The 25,057-nt window shown below is 42.1% G+C and overlaps 1 protein-coding gene and 1 non-coding gene across 2 annotated transcripts in view; one reads left to right on the top strand and one right to left on the bottom strand.

Moving 5' to 3' along the window:
- The window catches only part of UNC5D (unc-5 netrin receptor D), a 494,853-nt gene extending 471,714 nt beyond the window's left edge, over positions 1–23,139 (top strand). Inside the window, 2 exon segments of the mRNA XM_032468716.1 lie at positions 4,131–4,309; positions 16,922–23,139. Coding sequence (XP_032324607.1) covers positions 4,131–4,309; positions 16,922–17,126 — 384 coding nt within the window. The 3' untranslated portion in view covers positions 17,127–23,139.
- Positions 23,140–23,702: 563 nt separating this feature from the next.
- TRNAG-ACC lies at positions 23,703–23,775 on the bottom strand. The gene has a single exon. It is a non-coding gene; the product is annotated as a tRNA-Gly (tRNA).
- Between the last annotated feature and the right edge of the window lie 1,282 nt (positions 23,776–25,057).

The raw sequence follows: 25,057 nt of genomic DNA, 5'->3' as shown, positions 1-25,057 counted from the left end.
CTTCATAGCCACCAGGCTGAAGGATTCTGTACTAGGTGGTTTTTAATAAGTTAGGAATAGGGTATCATTGATTAATAATAATAAGGAACTAAAACTTTTAAAGCTTTCAATAGATGTCTTTGAAATTTAATATCTTTCCTCCCCCCCAAAAAATCCTGGTATATCTGGGCTCAGAGCTCCCCCTTCCTGCCTTAAAGGATTGTCTTAGTGTCATTATGTTTCAGGATTTTTAGCAATGGAACCAAGAGAGGTAAAAGACGTGTGTGTGTGTGTGTGTGTGTGTGTGTGTGTGTGTGTATAAAATATTGATTTTAAATATCTAAAGTAATGCAATGAGCATCCTCATTGAAGGCATTCGCTTCTTTATGTTCATCCTCACATCCGTCATATTCCTTCATGCCTCTTATCTAAATGGTCTTCCAGATAAATATAATCATTCATATCATTCTCAAATTTAAAAATTATTTCAGTGATCAAAGTAACATATCTTTTCTGAGTGGTCTTCAGAGTGGCCATTATTGTGTCAGTCTTTACAAGCAGCTTGGTTCTCCTTACATTTAACCCAGCTCAGTTACCTAATGATTCTCGCCAGTTGGTACTATAAAGCAGCAGTACCTGTCACCAGGTCTAAAAATTGCAGATGGAAGCAAAATAATTTTGCCAGTGTTGCATAAAAGGGAAGAATCCCCAAGTCATTTATTTCCTCATTCCTTATTAATGGAATAATATTAAAGAATCTGTTTCCTGGTAGAAACATCTTAAATGGGAATCCTGCATGTTACAATTTTCCCTTCAAGTGATTCTCTTATCTTTCTTCCAAAAGTGGTGGACATTGGGGGATGATTTGTCTGTTACAAAGTAGACAGAATACTTGGAATTCCTCACTGATTTACAGCTGCTACGTTCACCAGGTAGCAGCCGCTTATCTCAGATGTGCAGAGCATGAAAATCTACTGTTCCTCTGCATATTTAATTTAAACAATCAGAAAATGTGGTGTATCTACCAGATTCTTATTGCTTGGCCCAGATGTCTTTTAGAATGCATCATAAATGTTACATGAAGTGTCATCCTTATATATGGGAAATATTTAAATTTGGAACCTTTATGAAGGCCCACTTACTAAAGTGTAGTAAATAGAAAAAGTACTTGGTTTCAGAAGGCAGTACCACATAATCTCTTATTCACCTTCAAATTGTACCACTCCGTCCATCTTTTTTCCAAAGACTATGTATCAAGGTGGTCTCTCTTCTGCCAGCAGCAAAGACAGAGCTTGGTCAACTTGGCGAAATCACAGATGCCATGAGGACATCTGTCTCTGTCGATGGCAATCTTTGGGATGGATAGGGGCATCCCAAAAGACTGCAGTTCACTGGCAAGCCACCTTTCTCCATGTTAACACCCTTCAGTGCCATTTTACAATAACAACTACCACTGTGATCTTGTAGAGAATTCCTTTTATTCACTCTCTCTGGTTTTTACTATTCATCTTAGGGACATTATCCTGCCTTAAGTCAGGAAATATTTAAAGAAACTATTCTTACTTGATTTGCATTTTTAAAGGCTAGAAGAAAATTTTACATACCATGATAAAAAATGATGTATCTTGTCACCTATTTTATGCAGTTAAGAAGCCTGAGTTAATTTATTTCATAAATATCCTATATATCAGAGAAGATTATTGTCTACTCTGCCAGAAACAACCACTTATCCAGTCAATTTCTCAATCAGTAGCTACCCATCCTTCAAGGTCAGCTCAAATGCCTCCTCCAGGAAGCCCTCCTACCCATAATTCTTGAAGCATAACTGAGCTAATATCACTCAGAACGTTTTTCCTAAACACCCTGCTCTGCGGATTTTTTGGTACTTGTCTCTACGCAGAGGCGCCGTGAAAGTGAGTCCTGGTGTAGGTGCTAGGAGATCAGAATTCTAGTTTCAAACTACCTGGGTGACTTTTACCAGATTTTATAACCTCTGCATGTCTATAAAAAAATGCCAAAAGACTAATTAGGAAATTGAGGCTGAGGGAAGTCATGTAGCATCCAAGGTCACTGAGCTAGAAACTGTAAACTTATATTCCAAAATAAGCTCTTTCTGACTCTGAAAACCACACTTTTTCTATTACTCCATGCTAACCTCAAAAACTAGAATTTTGATGAACATTGTTCTAAGTAGTCCAGGGAATAAAACCAAAACCAGTAAGCAGAATCTATCTAATATGATAACATGTATTTTTACTTTCCAAGAAGATGATATAATATGCAGCATTTCTCAAGTGTATTTGATGACGGGTCTGCTCTTTCTTGGAACATCTTCTGAAATGCCCTTCGGAAATGCTGGGTTAAGGCCTTATGTTTCAAAAACACAGCTTAAGGCATTATGTTTCCAAAACACAGCTTCCCTGCAATGTAACTATGTTAAATGGTTACAGAAAGCCAAAACATATTGTCATTCGTTAATAAGATCTTTGCACAAACTAGCTTCCTCAGTTAACATATTTTTGAAGATGTAAGACCCACCAAGTCTGAAGGCTTAAAGCTGTGTGAGCCTGGGCACTCGTCAGCAAGGGCTGCCCCGGCTGCGGTGTTCACAGTAGGAAGATGTGTAAAGTCAGAGAAAGCATCGGGGAAGGTCACAGGGCAGTTAAGAAAGGACACGTGTTGACTTAAAGGACAGCACAAATTGCCCCTGTGTTTAGGATGGTTTCTTTGAGTTTAAACAATCCTAACTAGTCCCTTAACCTGATCTCAGATTGTGTTTTAATTTCCCTTTGTATGAGTTTTCCTTTGTTGTGTAGCAAATTACCAGAAATACATCAGTTAAAAAAAAAAAACCATTTATTGTCCCACATATTTTGTAGGTCATGAAGTCTAGCCATGGCATAACTGGGTTCTCTGAGCGAGATCTCACAAGGCTGAGATCAAGGTGGTGGTGGGGACACGTTCTCATCTGGAGCTCAGAGGTTTTTTTCCAAGTTTATTTGGGTTGTTGACAGATTCAGTTCCTTGTGGCTGTAGGACTGAAGTCCCCATTTTCTTGCTGGCTGTTGGGCAGGGTCACTCTCAGCTCCTAGGGACACCCTCAGGTCCTAACCACATGACCCCCTCCCCCACCATAGAAAATTCACAGCATGGGCTACTTGCTTTCTTTCTTCCAGGCCAGCAGGAGAGAGACCTCCGCATAAGAGCTGCATCTTCTCTCTTGTAAGGGCCACTTGATTAGGTCAGGCCCACCCCGGAGAATCTCTCTTGGTCAATTTACAGTCAGCTGATTGGGGACTTTAGTCACATCTGCAGGATCCCTTTGCCTTTGTACTAATCATAGTCACAGGAGTGATTCAAGTACTTTTCAGGTCTTAAATTCCGTTAGTCTGTATCAAGTTTCGGCAACTACTCTCATCTGATGGATGGATGTGTGATTTCACATTGGAGATGATGATCTAATTGCTGTGACGTACTGAAATAATGAGCCCTCACAGGACAGCTCTAAATCAGAAAAGCGGGCAGACAGCAGGCAGAAGTTCTGTAGCCTGCACCACTTCACCGGCTAGTCCAGATCTCCTCACTGACTCATGACTGGCTCCTATTTTACCAAAGCAATTTAAGTCCGAAATAAGACCAAAATATTTACTATAGAATCAAACTTTAGGACTGAGAGAAACACAGACTTGAAGACAATCAACATACAATCAGTTTCCCTTTGTAGCTTTCCTGACAAGTGGCTTCCCAGCCAGCTCCTTTGATCCTCGTTCATCTCTGATCAGCTCTATCAGGTCTCCTTCCACTGAACTGAAATCTGTCATTTGGCAGCTTTTTCCTACTGAGAGTTAAAAAAAATAATAATAATTCTGCTCTCACCTGACACCTCCTTAAATGTAGGAAGCTGAAGACTGTGACTCCCCTGAGTAGACGAGGCTGTTGTAGATCTCCAGGACACAATTTACTAGGCTACTAGAGAAGCTATTTACTATTTTAGAAGATAGGGGGACTTGTCAATATATTTTACAGAGTCCATCACAACAGGCCAGCATTTTTTGCACGTGTTGTTTACACAGCTTTTCTTAAAAAATAAAAGTGTTGATCAGTAATGCTTCCACTTGTATCTGATCTTGCTTTCCTTCTTTTGTTTATAGAATGAAAGAGAAACCATCACTTTCTTTGCACAAGAGGACAGCACTTTCCCTGCACAGACTGGCCCCAAAGCCTTCAAAATTCCCTACTCCATCAGACAGCGGATTTGTGCCACATTTGATACCCCCAATGCCAAAGGCAAGGACTGGCAGATGTTAGCACAGAAGAATAGCATCAACAGGTAATGGGGGGGGGGGGCAGCTTCGGGAGGAGGGGTTCACTAAAAGAGCTTGAAAAATAAAATGGGTCTGGTGTATGTGGGTGGTTTCCGGGCCCTGATATCTTCATGGATTCCTCTGGCCATAGTTTATGTGAAATCTGGGTAAGTGGGAAAAGAGCAAAAATGTAACACCATGTGTGGCATTTCCTGCAACCGCACTCTGCCTTTGGGGACTGATGGGACAGTCCTGCGTTGCTCCTGGTCCCGTCTCCAGCTTTGCTAATTGGGGTTTAGGCTGTGTTATCCTCCATGCTTCCTGAGGGATTTGCAGCAGACTTTTGAACCAGTGATAGAGAAACAAAGAATCATGTTTCTCACACCTCCTCCCTCCCATCAGGTAACCCTCAGCAGTATTTAACCCTCAACAAGGATGCTCAGCCTGCAGAAGTGGGGGACTGAGTATGAAGGAAGCTGGGAGATGATACCTCTCGGGTCTGAAGGCAGAGGTCATGAAACAAGCGAACATTTACCGAGGCGCCACAAATGAGTCTGCTGCTCAAACCGGCACTGGTCGTTACCGGGCTCACGTTGTGATTAAGAGTAGATGAGAGATTCACAGTGGGCTCCATGACTTCAGATGAGAGAAAACAGGGCTGGTACTCCTCAGGGCAACACTGATGGGGCAGGCAGGTTCAGGCTCAGCTTAAGGGATGACTGGGAGGGAGCCGGCACTGGGGAGTAATGTGTCCTCCCTCCCTTACCTACTGCGCATGCCCAGGATGAAAAGAAAAGAAAGCAAGTTTTGCCAGCATCATTTTCTTTCCCTTTCCTTTGGTATTATTTATTTCTATTTTTTTTTTCCCCTTTGAGGCAAAGCCTTATTTTTCTTACTGTTTGGCTTACTCTGTCATTTCCTTTTTTCGTTCGTTCTTTTCAGAGGCACCCTACCTGCCTCTTTCTTCTCTGAAAGGGAGGTAGACGTCTGCCAAGAAGGGATAGAGGGCCGCTCCCTGATCCAGGGCCTAAAAGCAAAGGGCCCGACTAGAAAGCAGTCAGACTCAAAGAGGAAAATCAAGACAGGAGGCATGACCGCACGAGAGGACAGAATTTACAGGGACAGATAGGCCTGGAAAGAGTCGATACAGTCTTTAAAAGGCATATATTGAAAATGAAGGAATACAGAAACATATGACTGTACAGGGGGTGGAAAATTAGGTTGAATATTCCCCAGCAACTCTGATAAAGGATGAGATGTCTCGTTTATAACCTGTGGACACCATGGCAATGTCAGGTTCACTTTCTGATCCTCAGGAGGACAAGAATGAAAAACTAACCCAGAGAACAGAATCTGGTCTGAAAAATAAAAGAAAAATGAGCATTGGGCAGGGCACTCGAAAGACCTGGAAGGCAGGCGTGGTTTTACAGCTAATTCCAGTCTGCCTGAACACATCACTTACCGTCCCGAGGCTACTTTTTCTACAGATGCAGTTCACAGAATTCAAACTATATTAAGTCTCTAATCCATTCTGGCTGTAAGAGTTTATGATTTTTAATTCACCATTTACAAGAAAATAATTGCCACAAGATATCTACATGCCCGTGGACACTGTCATTAATTTCCTGCATGAGTGTGTGCATGTTCTTGTCTTGTTCATCTTATTCTCCATTTACAGTAAACACACGAGAAAACACACATGGCTCCTGAGTCATCCAGCCCTGACCTTGCACAGCAGGGAGAATGCATTGCAAGCTGGGAGACTGAGGTTAACATCCTTCTGTCTCTGGGCCCTAATGAGCAGCACACAGTTACACAGGAGCACATGTCGGGGTCAGAAAAACGTGAACATTGGTGTGCCTGGTGTTTTTTGTTTTGTTTTGTGTTTTTTTGCTTGCTTTTGTTTCTCCCTAAGACCCCCTCCTCCAGGAAAGCCTAAATGTCCTTAATATACAAAACTCAACCCACTTTATGGAAAGTTTCTAACACGGTACCGAGAAAGTGTCCATTTTCAATAAATGGTAGCTTTGAACTATTCACAATTAATAGCAAATTAGAACAGCATGAATGCATGGAACCTACTTGTATCTATAAACTTTATTCAGCTAACATATTCAAGCTCAGTGAATGGCATTTCCTTCCTCTTTATTCCCCAGCTTCGCTCTCCAAAAGGAGTTCCGTTGTGGAGTGAGAGCGATTTAAACTAGGGGTTAGCAGACTTTTGTTTCTGTTAAAGAACCGGATAGTAGATCGTTTAGGCCAGGTGGGATCTCTTGCAACTACTCAGCAATTACAGAGGAAATACCTAAAGGAACAGGCATGGCCATGTCCCAGTGAACATTATTTACCAAAGCAGGCAGTGACTCATAGTCGGCTGCTGACCATGCATTTAAATGAAGTGAAAGTGTCATAGGACTGGTGGCTTCAGTCAACACAGCACCTGGAGCTAGACCAGCTTCAGGTGCCACCAGCAGCTTCAGTCAGAACTACCAGCACCTCTGCATCCAGCCCCTCTGTGGGGACCCTTTCTGCAGGCTGGCGTCCTTCCAGCAGAGATGGCCAGCAAGACAGGCAGAGATGCAAAAGCAGAAGACTGTGGAAGACCACCGTGCACCACGTTAGCTCATTCTCATTCTGTAGAAACTGTCAGGCTCCTTGTATGTTTTCACTACTGCAGCAATAATGTGTCTTCCCCCTGGGAAGAAGCATATGCAGCAGAGACCAAGGGGACTTTCAGGTGTAATTTGTCACAGCTTCTTATGGTGTAATCTTAAATCACTGGTCTCGCTCTCTTACGGTTGCAAATAATATAGCACTCATTATGCAGTATAATCATCCATCACGAATGCGATCATTAATGTATGTTCAAACACAGAAATCTGATGTCGTCACTATGCCAATATTATTGGGTAAGAAAACTGTTCCAGACCTTGAGATTTTATCAACCCTGGGATCACACGAGAGAGATGACCGCAAAGCACGCAGTCAGTCTCCTGTTAGAGGATTCACCTACCCTGAGCTTGTGACACACCTCTACCTGACTCCTCCCCCTCCTTTCTGTGTCCGAAAGTGAAAAGCTCATAAAGCAACAGCCCTCAAGCCACGAAGGAAGAGTTTTCAAAGGGAGCGGAGGGAAAACCTTTGCTGTTATCATATTGCCAACGAAAATGCTCTCCTCCTTTTGGTAACTGCAGATGTCACTGATGATAGTTTGCCTTTTTTGCCAAAGAAGCCTCTGCTTCGATCTGAATAGTAGAGAAGAGACGTAGAATGTGAAGGTAAAGTCTTGGCAGTCAGTAAGAATGTGAGACATGCCAGTGGGGTGTGCGCCAAGGCGGCAACACAGGTGGCCTTGCGACTTGCCTGGCACATGGATCGCGATAAGCAAGCTACATCGCCTAGCTAAAGAACGTCATAGTTAACAGTTGGAATTACAGATTCGGTGAGCAGACTGACGGCTGCTCAGAGTCCTTGCTGCGTTTCAGAGCTGAGATCGCACATCTGTTCTACACATTCAGCTGCAGGAACCCAGTGCTCTTGGCCACAGGTGATTGGTAGGTGGGTAGAGCTAATAAAGAACTGATCATGTAGTAGATGGTGGGGAGCTTTGCTGAGAACTAAACAAACTGAATAATACCAGAAACTGCTTCAGCTAGAAGGACTCTCCCATATCTATACTGCTGTAGCACTTTGTATTTTTATGATCCTTTTTTGTTTTTTAAATTACACTTAGACATACCTAGGTGGTACCAGCTACCTTGGGGAAATTCATTAATTTTTTCTAGGATGAATGACATGAACTTTTTCCTTGAATGGTACACTTGACCTTAAAAACTTGCCTCCTGATAAACAGAACAGATACGAAGAAGCATCAAAGGATGTTGAATGTTGGTCTCAAAAGAGAACAGGTAACATGACTAACATATGGAGGGTACCTGTCTTTTCTCTCAGGTCTTAGTGCCTGAAACTCTACCATTCTTCTTTAAGAATGAAAATCTCAGTTTTCATAGTCCAGAAACCCTTGTGAAAACATAGCCAGCTTGACCAAGTTGCTATGGGAACAGATGCTGGATAAAGTGCATGAGATACAGGAGGATGAGGAGAAGGGAAGCAGCCAAGATGAAAGAAAGGATTCCAAGATGGACAGGAGTCTATAAATTACATCTTATGAGCAGTTTCTCGCAGTAGTACACTTGTTTGAAAACGTGTAAGCACAGCCAGAGAAACATATTTCTTACTGGTCAGCTGGTTAAAATGGTTCCAGTATATTTTGGATGTTATTGTTCATGGGTGATGGTACGGAAATCGTGGGCAAATGAAATTTCTCAAACCTCCTGGCTGATCAGGGGTACTACAGTAACTTGTTTTTCCATCAAAGCTTTTACCAGGACCTCTAATGAGAAGCACATTCTTGTCACGTTGAGGTCATATCCTTCCGTTCCCTCTGTCCACCCTCTTAATTGGATGCACAGGAACAGTGAAATGGCCAGAGGGCAGTGGAAAAGGACAGAGGAAGGTCGCAAGACAGCTTATTAATCTGTCTCTGAATAACTGTGGAGCATTCACTAGAAGGCCACCAGTCCCAGTGCCAGCTCTCTTTTCAGGTGAAAGGAGGAGGAAAGAGAGGGCAAGTGATTACAGAATAGACACAGAAGGCCTGCATCCCAGACAGACCACCAAGGATGGTCCCTCAGCAACCAGCGAGACTAGGCATTTTCACTCCCGTGTGTTGGGATTTGCTAGGACTACACCAAATGAAGCTGTCTGCGTTCTGCAGGCGAGAGGCTGGAAAACACGTCCTTTTATTATTTTAAATAATAAAAGTGAATGTGAGGCTGCCATTTCCAAAAAACAATTTTCATGACTCTTCTAAGGAGAATTAATACACAGGGACATAGCCTTTTCAAAGGTCCTTGGAGGCAAAATATGATAAAAGTTCAAATCAGATTTTCTGGTTCTGGTCCAATGGACTTATGCAGAGTCTGATTTTGGAAAGACCTCAGAGTGAGGCCAGAGGGACCCAACACAGCCAAGTGGTGGGTGTTCGGGCTTCATTCCACTTCAGTCAATGACTCATGAAACTGCCCACTAATATGAAGCTGGAGACAGCCTGGGGCCGGTTTAGCCATGAACAAGCTGTATATGGTTTGTGAGTGGCAGGTGCTTCTCCCGAAGGCAATATGGCAGAGAAGCTGTTTTTATCCCTCCAAGAGAACCAAAGTCGTGCTCCCCTCTCGGAGCTGTAGGGCTTGGTGGCTAGGGGTGCTGCATTCCTTCCAGGCAAGGGTGACTTTGCACTGGTCTTTGAAGCAATGGGTTTCCTTCCTTTCAGCTAATACAGTTTTCAGAAAAGATGGACATGCCCCAAGCCCCTTTATAGCCAAAACAAATCCCCTTCGCAGGTCAGGTCTCAAACAACACTGGAAAAGCTGCCCGAGTCAGTCTCTGGATATGATGTCTTCCTAATTTGAGCAAAAGAAGTTACGGGTAGGATTTTACCTTGTTCAGTAGAGTGTCCTTTACATCATGAACTCTTTCCTTTCAATTATATGTGAGGTTTTATTGAAACACATATTGAATATTTTGCAAAAGGATCAACTACTATTATATAATCAATTAATGGCCTTTTCTCTTGGAACAAACAGGGGTCATTCTCCTTTACCCCTAGGAGTCTCGAAAACGTCTCCATGTTACTGAAGAGGAAAATTAAACGAGATTATTTTTCCAAACTGTATCCCAATTCAAAGAAAAGTCAAGATTTGATTTTACAGCTTTCACTGCCAAAGCTGAGAAACTGTCATAGCCTTAATCAGGAATGAGACTGGAGAAGTGAACACAAAGACTCCAACTGGGTTTATTCTCCTCTGGCAAGTCACAGGGGGTCCTGAAAGCTCCAGGGCTTGCACACTTCTTCCAGAGAAGGGAGAATCCTTGCCAGTCCCCTTCAAGAGCCAGACCATGGAACAGGCAAGAGAAAGAACAATGAAGGGAATTTTACTGCCAAATTGACTGGCCCAAAAGAATTAACGCACTGCGCCCAGGGCGTGACAGAGGGGAGCTCTGCACATTTCCACGTGCCTGCATCTTCTCCTCTGGTGTTCCCCAGACCAGCCTTCTTTCATTTGGAGGCACGGGGGTGAGGCGGGGGGTGCAGTAGGCAGAGGTGGCATCAGGGAGCGCACCTTTTGCTTCCTTTTTAGGAAATGAAACAGACTTGCTTCATCCTGAGAGCTGCCTTGCTGTTTCTTGAGTACCCAGTGAGGCTGCATTTTGGGGATGAAACCTTGATGAATGAACCAAATGCTTATGCTGTGTCCAATTACTGCTGTTCAGTATAAATGGCTTTTTTCTTCTATTTACATTTAAAGAACCATATGGAGGGTTGATTTTGGTCACATAAGAGACTTTCATTAAATGAGACAATTAGGATGATAGCGGGGATATTAATATTTTTTTCATCATCACTCTGCTTCAATTCCCTGTCTGGTGCTATGTGGTAGAATTACGCACTGTTCTTGGAATGATGTTCCCCAATCTATTACAGGCAGCTTAACTGAGTTTTCACTTTCTATGCTGCCAGCCTATTCAGAAAGAAGATATTTTTCAAATATGCTTTAAAAAAAAAAAGTCAATTCAGCTGTAAATGACAACAGTTTGTAGAATATGAACAAACTTGCTGCCGTCACGTTACAGGTGTAAGCGCTCCTTTCCGCTTGGAAGCGTTGGGGGACGTCCTAAGTTCTGAATGCAGCATGGCACGCGCCTGCAGATAGCTGGCTTCTGCGTGAAGGGTGTTAGGCTGCAGCTTAGATGTGGTCCCCTGCTAGATTTTAATCACAGAGGAAATCCATTCTCACAATTAGTCACAAAGCAAGACCTCCCCACTTTCAAAGAGGCATATCAGGCAGCCCCCTGGTAGCAGGGCTCTGAGTAACTAAAATAAAAGCTTTGTTATCTGGAATTCAGGATGAAAGGGAGCTCCTTATAAGCCACGCAGAGTCAGACAGAGCTAAGCCAGGCAGACTCCAGCTTAAGTGCAGGTGCCCTTGGTGATGTTCCTGCGAGCGTGTCCCCGGGGCTGAGATCGCACCTCAGACCTGGGCCTCCCTCCATTAATGTTATCTAATCTCTCTGCTAACTGATTGAGGAGTTAGATGCTACTATTCCCTAAGACATTTGTATTTGAATACTGCTTTCAAGTACTAAAGAAAGGGTGGTATCTTTAAATTCCCACTGGACACCTAGACACTTCTCCTTTTCATAAAATGAACCATGTTGCACTAGTATATAAAGACTTACATGGTAGAATTTAATCATGGTTCTCAATTCTTCCCACCTCTTTGTACCCAAAAGAGAAAGCAGAAGGAAATAACTATTTCCAAAAGTCCTCAAATCTAACCTCATTTCCATGATGAGTTTAACAGGGTCATTCATTTGAAGATGTATTTTGAAAATAAGATTCTATACAAAAATTCAGTGTTGGACCCATATACACCACTATAAGTGGGACTGTGCCTAGCTAGTGGAATTTGCTAAGGTCAAGATGCTTGTTCCAAATTCTGCCCTGGCTTCCACATAAAGCAGGGGATTTTAATTGGGGATAACGGGGCGGGGATAGGAAAGCCTCAGAAAGATGAAATTCGTCATGGTAGTAAAACCCCTCAGGCACTCAGGTGAAGAGAAAGCATGTGGGCTCAACAAAACAAAATTACATTTAATAGACCCATTACCACTCAATGAATTCACGTGGATAAGTTTATTCAGCTGTCTTAGCATGGTTTTTAGTCTATCTGTACTCTTTCAGTGAGAGTTCCAAAGAGAAAGATGAAGTCATTGAGTCTATAGGGCTTAGGACAAATGGATTGAAGACAGAGTGATTCTAAAGTAACTTCTGAAAATTTTGAAAGTAGATAATCTTATCTGCACAGAATGCATCATCTTTACAGTATCACAAAAAATAAATCTTCTTTTTCCGAATTACCTCAGTCGATCAGAATTTGAAAAGGTTCAGTGCACAAAAAAGTAAAAATTTGAAATATCTGAGACCAGCATAATACACATTCACTTCTTTAAATATTTTTCAAAGAGAAAGGGGAAAAAATGGTTTTGTTTTAAGCCATCCACCTGAATTTCAGAACTATAGTTTTTGCTAAGTGTTCCTTTTTCCATTTCAAAAAAAAAAAAAAAATCAGAGACACTCGGGAAATCAACTATTGCTATGAATTCTACTTTCTAGTATTAACAGTGTTCCCTGAATGGTGTGTGCATGTATCTGCTAGTGTTTAAATGCACCAGCATTATTATGAAGAGAAATGGGTCACACAGACTGGGATCAGAATAATTTCAAAAGGGCAGTGTGGAGGGAACCACATGGATATATGGTATACCAGTTTTCAAAAAAAAAAATCATAATGCATTTGCACACATGTGAGCAGTAAAATGATCCAGCTATCTTTGAGCCTATAGCATTAGGATTTTAGGGTCTTTTATCTAGTAGTTGTTCTGATGTAGACAGGTAAGTGCAGTTTAATAGGATGTCTGTTTAACCACAAAGCTGACTGACCATTTTTAATAAGGCTGACATGCTCCTATGTCTCTAAAATCAAATGGAATTTGAGATGTGTGTGTGTTGCCAAGTGTACTGGTATAAACGCAGAGAATATATCTGAAACATGCTTTGGGGAGCACATCCCACTTGCTACAATACGTTCCCAGGTCCGTGCCAAGGGAGAGCTCTGCTTCTGCCTCTTTGATCAGTTAGCTTCCTTTAGCCCTGGGCACCCAGTCTGCAAAGCCGGGCGTTTGCAGGGCTGTTCAGAACCAAGGAGTCATCCTGCAGCTCTTCTCTTCCTCCTCTAGGCGAGTGCACTTAGAACACCTTCCCACCATAGCCCGATTCAGGAATGTTTTTAATAGCGTGTTGGGACAAAAATTCATCACAACTTCCAAAACATATTCTCTATGCCTCTCCTAAAGTTCTGTTATTGCATTTTCATGCCCAGAACTTGTCATGTCTTGAAATGTCAAAGCTCCCTGACAGTTATGGACGGATAATGTTCTCAGAGTGTTTGGAGCAGGATGTGTAGCTTGAGGGTACAGCATCTCTGGCCCTCTGGGGCCTTATTTTCAGACGCAAAACAAACCAAAAGTTCAGTCTCATCTTCTCTCAAATGGCCACTGTGTCTGGAAATCTAGTTTGGGTCATAAGACAACGTGGGACCACAGTCAGCACTATGGCCTGTCAGCCAAATCTGGCCACCACCTGCTTATCTACAGCCCAAGAGCTAGAATGGTTTTCACATTTTGGTGGGGGGGGGGGGTAATTAGGTATATTTATTTAATTTTTTTTAATGGAGGTACTAAGGATGGAACCCAGGACTTTGTGCATGCTAAGCACATGCTCTACCCCTGAGCTCTACCCTACCTGGCTAGTTTTGGGTTTTTTAACGGTCAGGAAAATAAACAAGAGTAATATGGTGTGACGTGTGAAGACTGTATGACATTAAAATTTCAGTGTCTCTCAATAAAGTTTTACTGGAACACGGCTGCGCACACTTGCTTAGGTATCATCTATGGCCACTTTTGCACTACCATGGCAAAGCTGAGTAGATTAGTTGACCTTATGTGGCCCCTACAGTCAAAAATATTTACTGTCTGGGCCTTTAAAAAATAGTCTGTCAACCCCTGTTATAGAATAAAGTCTGGCTTTGGGATTAATAGGATCACAAGGATGCCAGTCACTCCCGCAGACATTAGTCCCTTGTTGTTCAATAGCAAATACAAAACAGAAACCCTCAATAGTATGATGAGAAATCTGTGCTGCGTTTTTGGTTGTGCTTGCCAGCATTATTTTTCTTTTGAAATGACAACAGAGAGCATCAGGAGTAACGTACCCACACCAGAAACCACTGTCTGTCCATGCTCATTACTCTCATAAATTACACGGAAAGAGATTATCACACAGCCCACCTGGATTCCTCTCAGAACCAGTCTCTCAGTTTTGCCTCTTTTTCAGCTACTCCTCCAGTTTGTACGCTGCCTGAATGTTGGTTGGGGTGTACCACTGTGTTTATAGATCTGGAGATGTAACAACTTTCAACGCAAAGAGCTCCCTACAACTAGGAAGAAGTGAGACTAGGGTCCCTTCAAGTCCTGAAGCAGTGTTTGCTCAGCCATTTCTATCAGTGTAGAAATAAATAATGACATTTGATTCCAGGGCCAGATATGGGGGGGTGCAGTGGGGAGAAGGAAGGAAAGACAAGATAAAAGAAAAAAACTGGAGAGAATATTTTTAAGCTAGCCTTCTCCCTCTCTCAATTCAAGATTCAGATGTAGTGGAATGTGTATACAGTACCCTGATATTTATGCTATTTGGCAACTAGCTAGCTTCAAGCAGTCCCTTTAGACCTTTAAATAAAACAGCACTTTATTCACTCAGTTACTGTGTGTGTGTTAGTTGTAAATGGTAATGTGCCCTTAAAAGCTTGTCATCTCATCCAGTTGCTCGTGGCTACGTAAGTCTACTTTGTGATTATATGCTGAGGCTGGTGATGGAAAGTCAGACCATCCCCAAGACAGGCAATTCTTGGTTGACTCTGACAGTCTTTTCAACTCATCAGAATTTTCCCAGAGGTGACATTTCTATCCCTGCTGTAAAACTGCCTATGAAAAACTGTGACCTTTTCATCTTTTGTGTTGTCCTCGTCTTCATCATAGCAAAGTTATTGTCCAAAAGGTTATCATTTGTTTTCAGTGAAGATCCCTTATCATCTGAAAAGAGCTCCTAGCGATCAATTACTTAGCTGATGGATAGTGAATAAACACTTGTTGTCATAGTATTATGAGTGCTGTTGCGGCATCAGAAAATTATTAACTAGGAGCCTTCCCTTTCAGGTGTCTGTAATCATACTGAGAAGGCAGAGCTCGCACACATGAAATATATGAGTATTTTACTCACAAGAAAATTTAAGCACAAACATAAGAGTTGAGAAAAGAAATCCCTTTGAGCAAAGAGGAGATGAGAACTGTCTACAATCCAGGCATTGTAGGAGTGTAGGATCTTGATCAACAGAGGGGAAGAAGAGAAAGTGGACATTTCCAAGGGAACAGAATACACTGGATGAAAGCAAGAAGCCAAGTATTACCTGAGATGCGATCAGTGGCTCAAAGGACAAAAGAACATTGAGGGAAAATATATATGTTACCGTAGCTCGGTTGAGGCCTGACCAAGGACGGCGTTGAAAACAAGTGGAGTAGGTACCTGATGACTGAAGAAACAGTACACAGGGTATATTCAGGAGTTTGGAAGCATAAAGAGCTATAAGGCTTCTGCTGTGATTCAGGCCGTAAAATGATAGGGCATAAGTTACATACAAATAGTATGAATGGGGAAGACGAGTGAAGCTGATGAGTTTGTCAAAAAGAAAGAAACAGAGGATTCAAAAATAAATGTCCTACATAGAAAACAAACATGGTTACCAGCGGGTAAGGGGGTGGGAAGGGATAAATTGGAAGTTCAAGATTTGCAGATACTAACTAATATATATAAAATAAACAAGTTTATACTGTACAGCACAGGGAACTAAATTCAATATCTTGTGGTAACTTAGGGTGAAAAAGAATATGAAAACGAATATATGTATGTTCATGTATGACCGACGCACTGTGCTGTACACCAGAAATTGACACATTGTAAACTGACAATTCGTCAATAAATTTATATATATATATAAACTGGTAGGAGAGTTTAGAATAAAAATATAAGAAGTAAAAACAATGTGAATATGATTCCAAAGGGAATTAAAACATAGGTAATATACTGAAGGAAAAAATAAAAATTAAAAAAATAGAATGTCCTAAGTGAACTGCTATGCTGTACACCAGAAACTAATATTGTAAATCGACTATAATTCAATTTTTAAAAATACAATAAGAATATATTTTTAAAATGTCCTAGTGTGAGAGATTATAAGGATAGTGGTAATTACTGGGATATCTGTTATAGTTAGAATGGGGGCCAATGGGAGGCATGGAGATTCTGTCCATTTCTGACGCACTGAGTTTGAGGTGGAGAGAGACCTCACTGGAGCAGCCCCAGGGCCATTTAGAGGCCTGTGACCAGCTCATACTAACCTAGTAAGACAGGAGGTGCAGATTTAGACACTGTCCACTTGGAGTTGATAACTACTCCAAAAGTGTATGAGCCCACTGAGGAAGGAAAGAAGAAATCAAAGGGAATCTTGACAGCCCTCATGTTTACCGAGAGAGAGAGAAAGAGGGGTCAGATATTTTGGGGGAGAAAAAATAGGAATGAGTTATATCATCACATAAGCTAATGTAATAGAGCTTTTCAAGAGGGTGTTCAAGAAAGGAACATACATCTATATATACACACAACTCAAGGAGGTGAGGACTGAGAAAAGGCGTGGAGGAGAAGACAGTTGCTGGTAACATTCCAAGCAGAGTTTCAGCCGAGTATTGGGATATACACTGGCTTGTCCCCAGACCTGCCTTAATGGAGCTTTTTATTCCTATCGTGATAACGTCTGTTAACAACTCATTTTTAATTCTCTCACAGTGATTTGTATGTATCCCTCCATTTCTGTTTTCGCTTTGTTTTTGTTTAACTCTCTGTCTAGGAATTTATCTTACTTTGCTACCCAAAGTAGCCCATCTGCTGTCATCTTGAACCTGTGGGAAGCTCGTCATCAGCACGACGGTGACCTTGACTCCCTGGCCTGTGCCCTTGAAGAGATCGGGAGGACACACACGAAACTCTCAAACATCACAGAACCCCAGCTCGAGGAAGCCGACTTCAGCTACAGCAGGCAAAACGGACTCTAGTCCACCTCCCCCCGGGAGACGGAGCGACGGCCAGCTTTGGGACATTGGCTTTGCACGGGAAGGAAAGAGGCAGCTTTCTGCCCGGCAGCACTTGGGGAATTCAGCCTTCACTTACAATCAGTGAGCACCCCTGATGGAAGCAACTGAGTTTTATATTGGTAAAATATGTTGACAGGGAAAAAAAGTACAGGTTCTCTTAAATATAAGGGGGGGTCCACTGTCTCCTCTGAATCCACACTCGGGTTAACACTTGATGAACTTCTCAGATTTGAGTGACAAGGATAAAAGTGAGGGCCTATCTAGGCAGAAGGAACTGTGGGGGAAGATGAGCTGCAGCAGAGCTGGGGAGGCAGAGATGGAGTAAGTGCATGTTTTAAAACAGGTTTTCAACGATGTGCCCCAAAGGGCCAGCTGATTCTGGCACTAGGTTGTCAGAGTTTTCTGCCAACCGGCATCTGTGATGTCGGCAATCATTGTAAACTGGCCTTTAGAAGTGAAACTGGGTTGCCAGCCCATTTGTAGGACTTTGACACCGTTGAGGAGGGCGTTTAGTATTTAGCATCCGAGTGCACCACACCAGCACCACTTCCCTGTCCGTCCTAGCCACTGAATGGGAACAAGACCGAGAGGTAAGACAGGTCACAACCTAGTTCTTGCAGCATACCCCACCTTCATTTCTGCAAGGACAAATCTGTCCACGTTCTTTCTTCCCTTTCCTTACCCACTACAGTAGGGGAGAGATTTCAAGGAGCATCGACTTTTCAACATGGAAATGTATTTTTTCCTAACTCAACAAAGCAGGGCCATCGCTAGTCCCAGTTAAGCCACCCAAATTGCAAAACCTACTAGAACACAGCTTATTACATAGATTTGGAGACAAGAGAGGTCAAATCAGGTCCAAGGAGACATTGAACTGCAGATGCCACAGGCCTCAAATAAGCTGAAATCCTAGGACGCACGTGTTGATTTCATTCCCCAGCACTGTCGCTGTGAAGGAATGAGGGGCTTTCCTGTCCTTCACAACCTCCATTCTCGAATTTTCTGGCCTTCTGGTACTATGTTATCTCACAGTCTCTCTGGAGGGCTACAGGTCAGCCTCCTTTTGCCCCTTGGGAAGTTAGCAGACGGTCTTTGCTGTAAATGGTATCCGAGAACACAGGCCTGGGAAATACCTCTACCAGCGTGTCCCAGAAACCACATGCATTGTTCAGGGAGCCTTCAAGCTCTGGTAACTCACCTTCACCAAGTATGCTTCCTTTACAGGACCGTTAACAAGACCATTAACATACGGCTTTATGTTTTAAATGAGAGGCAGTGATATTGTGGAGACTGAAAACCACAGGTAATACGTGACCCCCATCTTAACATTTTACCCCGTCTTTTGTCACATTTAATCTCTTTTGACAAGATGTCCTAGTAGACTAAAGATGAACAGGTTTCCTCCAGCTCATCTTCAAAATTAGCTGTCCAGCACTGGGACAACCAAAGTCAAGGACCTAGATGAACCACAGGGCTGCTCAGCGACGTAGAGGTTGGCCACGTGAGAAAAAAAATCGTCAGGGAATGGGGGAGGTGGGGAGTGCTTGGCAGTAGGGATATGATCAATTTTTTAGACAATGTTTTTGTAGATCCCATGTTTTAAAAAATGTGAATCTCCACCTAAGTAAAAAAGATTTCATTTATGATACCATGGGTAAGGCATTGCAGAGCTCACTCTTGAATGTGTTGGTCATTTTCTCTAACGAATGTGTGGTATGTATGGTCCTCTGTATGTGATAGAAGGCTTTGCTACATCAAATTCAAAAGCATCCGCTTTTCTCAGGAACCAAAGGCATCGTGTGTAAGACAAACGAATCCTCTTAGAACTGTTGAGCATACTTTCAAAATACCGTATCCAGATCAGGAAAACACCCTTTTGCTCCTGTACTCAATTTGTTTATTCCTTCTAGGGAGCAAAGAGAGAAAGCAGGGAAGTCATTTGTTGTCCCTGACATAACCTCTGAGATAGAAGAGGAAGTAGATGGTCAGTCACCCAAAACCATCCAGAGGGGTGTTGGGGGCGGGTGTTATGCAAGGAAAAGAGCTGCGTTGACTGTTGAATAAGAACTTGGAAAAACACGGTGTAGAGCTTAGTAGCCATCTTGGAGGATTTTTGTTTTCAACCATCCTACTGCCCTTTTTCCCTCTTCCCTTCTAATTGGCCTTATAATTGTTTCACCTATTCTGTGAATCCTCACGGATCTTTTTTAGATTTTTGATATATTTTTTTATATTTTAAAACAGATGAAAAATGTTAATGTTTTCCCTGGACTCTATCTAGATTATTTTAAGATAGGAATTTATTATCAATCCCTGAATGTCTAGAATTTCTTCCCATGGACTTTTTTTTTCTTTTTTTAGCCTGGGTTTTATAAATACACTTGATCATCCTATCATATTGAGGGATAAAGAAAGCAAATGAACATGATTCATCTCGGATTTCAGCCCAAGGTTCAAGTCCATCTTTCACTCCATTTTGTTCCCTCCTTACATTTCTCTCTGACTTATTTCTGCTAGGGTCCTACATAGGATTTCTGCAGGTTTTCTCCAGTATGAAATTCTGTGGTCATTGCATGTCAGGATTATGCAATATTTTAGAGTAGAATTCCAAAGAGAACCCATGTTTTTGAGATTTACAGACCAAGGTGGGTGTGTGTGTGTGTGTGTGGCAGAGAGTATGAAACTGCAGATCAGATGGACTGAGGACCTAGCCCTTGGACTTGCGGTTACTCACTACAACCTAAACCTTTGTCCTGTTTTAGTATTTCCCTATCACAACACAAACAGCCCTCTTGAAAGGGATTCATTCATCAGTCTACACACTTGCTTTAGATGTCTTACTGTCCTGGTGCAAAATGCAACATTAAAAGTGGCCTCTAATACTTGGAAGGTTACTTAAAATTTTTTTTTACAAAATATCCCACTGAATGCCAAATCTTTCAATCTTCAGAAAAGCCTTTAAGTTTAATAGTCCTGCTTTAAACATGACTTCAAATTATGCCACCAAAAATGGTGCACGTCACAGCTTCCCCAGCCTGCAGCATCATAAAGGCAATATACGGTTTTTACAGCGTTGCTTGTGCAGTCTTACTGGTTTACATTAAAATTCTTTAAGCCAAAAGGAAGCTCACTCTGGATTTAAATACAAACTTCATTTACCGATGCAGAAAGTCCCATAAAACTCAGATGTACGCCCACAAAAAAGTTACTGGCCTTTTCCTAAGAGATGAATAGGAATTGACAGTTCTCTTTATGCAGGCGCACTTTTTAAAAAATGTTTATCTCCGACTGCAGGTGTTCTCCTTTGCCACGGCCCCTCTGTTTTTCTTTCAGTTAGTTGACTTTGAGAAGGGGATATTAAGTCAAATCACTAAAACCGGGTTCTCTTTGGATTAAAAGTTCCGGATTTATTGCAGCTGTTTCCCTGGACTGAAAGTCTCCACATCGGAGTTGAGAAGGGAAGGCAGACTAGGAAAATAATGTAATTGGTTGATGTTGGCATCCTCCACCGGCCAACCCTCTGGTCAGTCTACCTGTCAATTTCAAATGTTGTAACCCCCTTTGGTGTGCTTCTGGTTTTCCTTTTTTGCCACTTTCTCTTCGGTTTCTTAGTCCGTCTGTAAAGGTGTTGAGTAACACAGCGATCAGATGTGTTGAACGTGAAGTTCTCTCAGAGGTCCGGGAAGGTCACAGGAACCAGGAAGGAGCTGAGAAACGTGCTTTTCTGGCCCGTCATGTGGCCCATTGTCATTAATTTTCCTCATGAAACATGGCAGAGTTCTGAATCCTTAGCGACTCCCACTGACTGGACTAGAGGTGACATCCACGGCGAATGGGAGAGCCAAATAGTGTCCTGCAGGAAGTGGCGAGTTTTATTACCCTTTGGTGTTAGTTGCCACAGCGCTGTATTTGAAAACAAATCGATGCTTTAGCCAAACGCTGAATGGCCACCGTTTCTGCCGTTTCCACTGTTTCGTCTGCATAGAATTTTCCTGAACTACAAGCAAAAATGTATTTTGTCAAATGTCACAAAGTGAAAATGTTACTAATCTTAGATGTGTTGCATATTTTGTGTTTTTACTTTACGAAATCTTTTCAAAAGCTGCGGTTATAACGCTGTTTGGCTGTATTGACAGCATGTGGTGTTTTTTGCAAAAGCAGTTCTAGGAGAGCCAGCGTCTCCCACGGACTCCTCACATCCCCACTCCAGGGTCGTCCACAAAACCGACGTGGCAGTTTGTGTGCTGGGTGTTTTTTTTTGTTTTTTTGTTTTTTTTTTGCATAAGAGAAAACGGGGATGGAAATCAGACCTGGCCGTTAGTCACTAGTGTGTAGTGCCGTGATCTGAAGTAGGAAATTTAACTCACATAGAAAAATTGTGGTTTTTGAAGCAGCTACTTTGATTTTTCCTTTTGCTGTGAAAGATCATGGATTTGGAATGTTCCCACCAGGCGGGCCAAAGACAGTAACATTGAACTCCATGTCTTAGCACCCACCCGCCATCTGAACCCAAAGACAGAAAAGGCAGTGAGCTTCATGTTTAAGCCTAAGCTTAAAATTTCTCTCCCTCGCCCCCGCCCCTAATATTGAGTCTGGCAGAGGCATTTTCTTCCCCAAAAAAGCTGAATTATAAACTGTATCACTGAATTTGGTAATGTAGTTCTTTGCATGAATGGAAATGGGTGTTAAATACTTTTACGAAAGGCATGATTGCAGTGAAAATGTCCTTTGGCTTCAGATTGCCCTGACCCCCCAGAGTATTTCACTCTCTCAAGCATGGTTTACATCCAGATTCCCAAATTGGACAAATTATACGACCCCTTTAAAACTGGATACATCGGGGTAGGTAGCAACTTGGCTGTGGTTCTGTTGAATCATGAAAAGGAAACGTGCTGCTGGAGGGGAGTTTGTAAGCAGAGTGTCATGCCTGACGACCCCAGTTACTGACATGGACGTTACATCAGAAACGGACCTAATAATTCTAACACCCCTCCATTCGCGAGCTCTGGGGATGCTGAAGGTGGGGGCCGCCCCTTCCCAGGGCTTTCCATTTGAGCCTCGTCAGAGGGTGACTAAAACATTTCAATCAGAAACACCTTCCAAGGCGTGTCCGGGATCGGCCGCTCCCATTCAAAACTTCCGTATAAGAAGGTGGGGAAAAGTCCACCTGTGGGACTTTTCTGGTCAGGAAAACAGCTTTCTCCATTCTTCAGCTGGAATAAATACTGGCTTAGCATTCCCCATCCTTCAGAAGGATAGCTCGTGGACGCAGGCAGTCCAGGAAGTCTCCCTTAGAACTACAGCAAGTAAATATAAACAGCTAGAAAAAACTGGCTAATTCTCCCGAAGCAAACTCAAAAAAAACAAAAAAAAAAAACAAAGCGGAATTGTTGACCTCCATTTCTGTATGGAAGAACTTCAAAACATTTCATTTTGTTCTATTTATTTTGAGAAAGTGTGCGTGTGGGGGTGGGGAGGGTGGTTCTTTCAAGTGACTCATATCTCAAACCCATTCCACTCTCAACTTTCATTTGTGTTCAAAGCCGAAAAGAAAAGAAAAGAAAAAAAAAAAAAAAGCAGAACTGAACACTTAATTTGACATGAAGCTGGAGTGAACAAGCCAGAGGAGAGAGTTTGAATAAAGCATGGCCTTGGCTTCATACCACACTTTCTGTGCCTTGTATTATCAATGTAAATTCTGAATGTTGTACAGTAAATACTAGGATGGACTTCTTAGCAAAGGCTGCACTGGCTTCTTTTTCAGCACATGTATATATCTATAAATATATATACATATATATTTGGTAATGCCAAACAGCTGTGTTATATTGTATTGAACAAAATGGACGGTTTGGATGTTTTATGTAGAGTTTGCAAAAAAAAAAATTGGATGGTTACAGACTTTTCGAGATAAATGTACAGACATAAATTACTGCGTATCAGTTATTTATGAATAAAGAGTCTTTTATTGACATTTTAGGATATTCCACGAGTGGAACTTTGAACTCCCAATGAGGGCCCCCTCCACACACACCCCTGCCCCATGCAGTCAGGGGCTGGAATGCCCTTCACATCAACAGCCATTTCCAAATACCTGTTAATATAGTGAACCTGACTTCTCCTTCCGTCCTCTAGGAGAAGATAAAGGAGGCCAATGGAAGCCAAGACGGGATGTCCTCGTGACATCCCTACCCCGCTCCAGCACCCACACCTGCAACTGTCCTTGCCATGTAGTTTTATGTGCTCAGAGGCCAGCCATAGCATAACTGGGGTATCAGTCACCTTATTTCTCAAAATGCATTATTTTTATAGACACTCTAGAAAATTTTCTGCCTCTCCACAGAAAAATCTTAATACAATGTTGCACATTTCAAATATATCTTGAGGGACTGAACCTGTTTTGGATGTTTTTTTAAAATACTGAAGACTCCTAAGAGTTTAATCATAACTACTTACTACTGGTCAGAGCCATTTTATTTACATTTTAAATTTTTGGTGGGGAGGGGAGGAGAGGGTAATTTGGTTTATCATTTTTAATGGAGGGACTGGGGATTGAACCCAGGACCTCCTGCATGGTAAGCAGGCACTCTGCCACTGAGCTGTACCCTCCTCCTTGGTCAGAGCCATTTTAAACAGTGTGATTTACTAGAAGATGGTTCCTGGCCTATTTAGATTCGTTGGTTGTGAAAGAAAAGGTCAAAAATTGGCTTAAACCAGTTATTTTCCAAAATTGGAGGTTTTTTAAAGCATTTTCATAGAAAGATAACAGTTTATTTTTCCCCAAAAGTTGGAAATCGATAGAATAAAATGAAACATCATTCTCTAGATTTCTGAAAAACTTCATGTATGTGATGGGTCTAGGGCATATGACGAACCTCTAAGAGGGGGTATATGCAACATTTCCTAAAGTTTTGGGGGAGCATCTTATGGGACTAGCAGGGATGAGTATAAACATTCAGAAAGTGGCTGCGAGTGGCTCCGGCTGTTCTTTCTGACTGTTTTAAAGCCCTAAGACACTTCATGGTACCTAGTAAGCAACCGATGAGGGTTAGATTTTACCTTAGAGAGGCAGTGCACATAGAGGTTAGCAAAATGTATTTGCAGGCAACACAGGCTAGGGGAGTAATCCTGAGTCTGCTTCTCCAGGTGCCTGACCGCCCAGCACACTCTTTTATCTTTAAAAAGAGATGCCAAGCCCACCAGGCACAAAGTAAATGTCCATGAAATCGTGTAACAACCGAACAACTCCAGCTGTCTCTTGCTAGTTCTGGTTCTGAACAGAGATGTTCTGGGGTGTTTATTACACAGTTGTTCCTAGGAATCCTCGGATTGGTTCCAGGATCCTTGGAGATACCAAAATCCTCGGATGCGCCAGTCCCATATATAAAAGTTATACGTGATTTTCAACTGAGCCCCCAACTCCTACGTTGTTCAACTGTCAACTGCGCAATGTGAATGCTGTGTAAACAGTTGCTGATGAACAGCAAAATCAAATTTTGTTTTTTGGAGCTGTCTGGAATTTTTTTTTTTTAACGTTTTCAGTCCTTGATGGATTGAATCTACAGATGTGGAACCCAGAGATACAGAGGACTAACTGCACAGACGTAGTAAAGTGACAACAGGGCCAAAGATGTACTCAACTCTAGTGTCTTTCTGACACCTGAAAGTTATTTAAGGGAAAAAAAAAAGCATGTCTTACCACCCCTAAAAGAAGTGAAATGAAATTTGTTTTCAACTATACATGTTAATGCTTAATACAATGAGCTTTAAAAAAAAAATACTAAGGTCCCACTTTCCACCCATATAAAATGGCTTAAGGAGAGAAAGAATTTGAGGCAAATGAGGAGGCAAGTACGCATTTAAGGGGGATCTATCACTAAGACGATTAACAT

Source organism: Camelus ferus, chromosome 26 (assembly GCF_009834535.1).
Source record: "Camelus ferus isolate YT-003-E chromosome 26, BCGSAC_Cfer_1.0, whole genome shotgun sequence".
NCBI classification, from domain to species: domain Eukaryota; kingdom Metazoa; phylum Chordata; class Mammalia; order Artiodactyla; family Camelidae; genus Camelus; species Camelus ferus.
The sequence above is the reverse complement of the archived record's forward strand: the minus strand, read 5'-3'. Positions and strand labels throughout refer to the sequence as shown.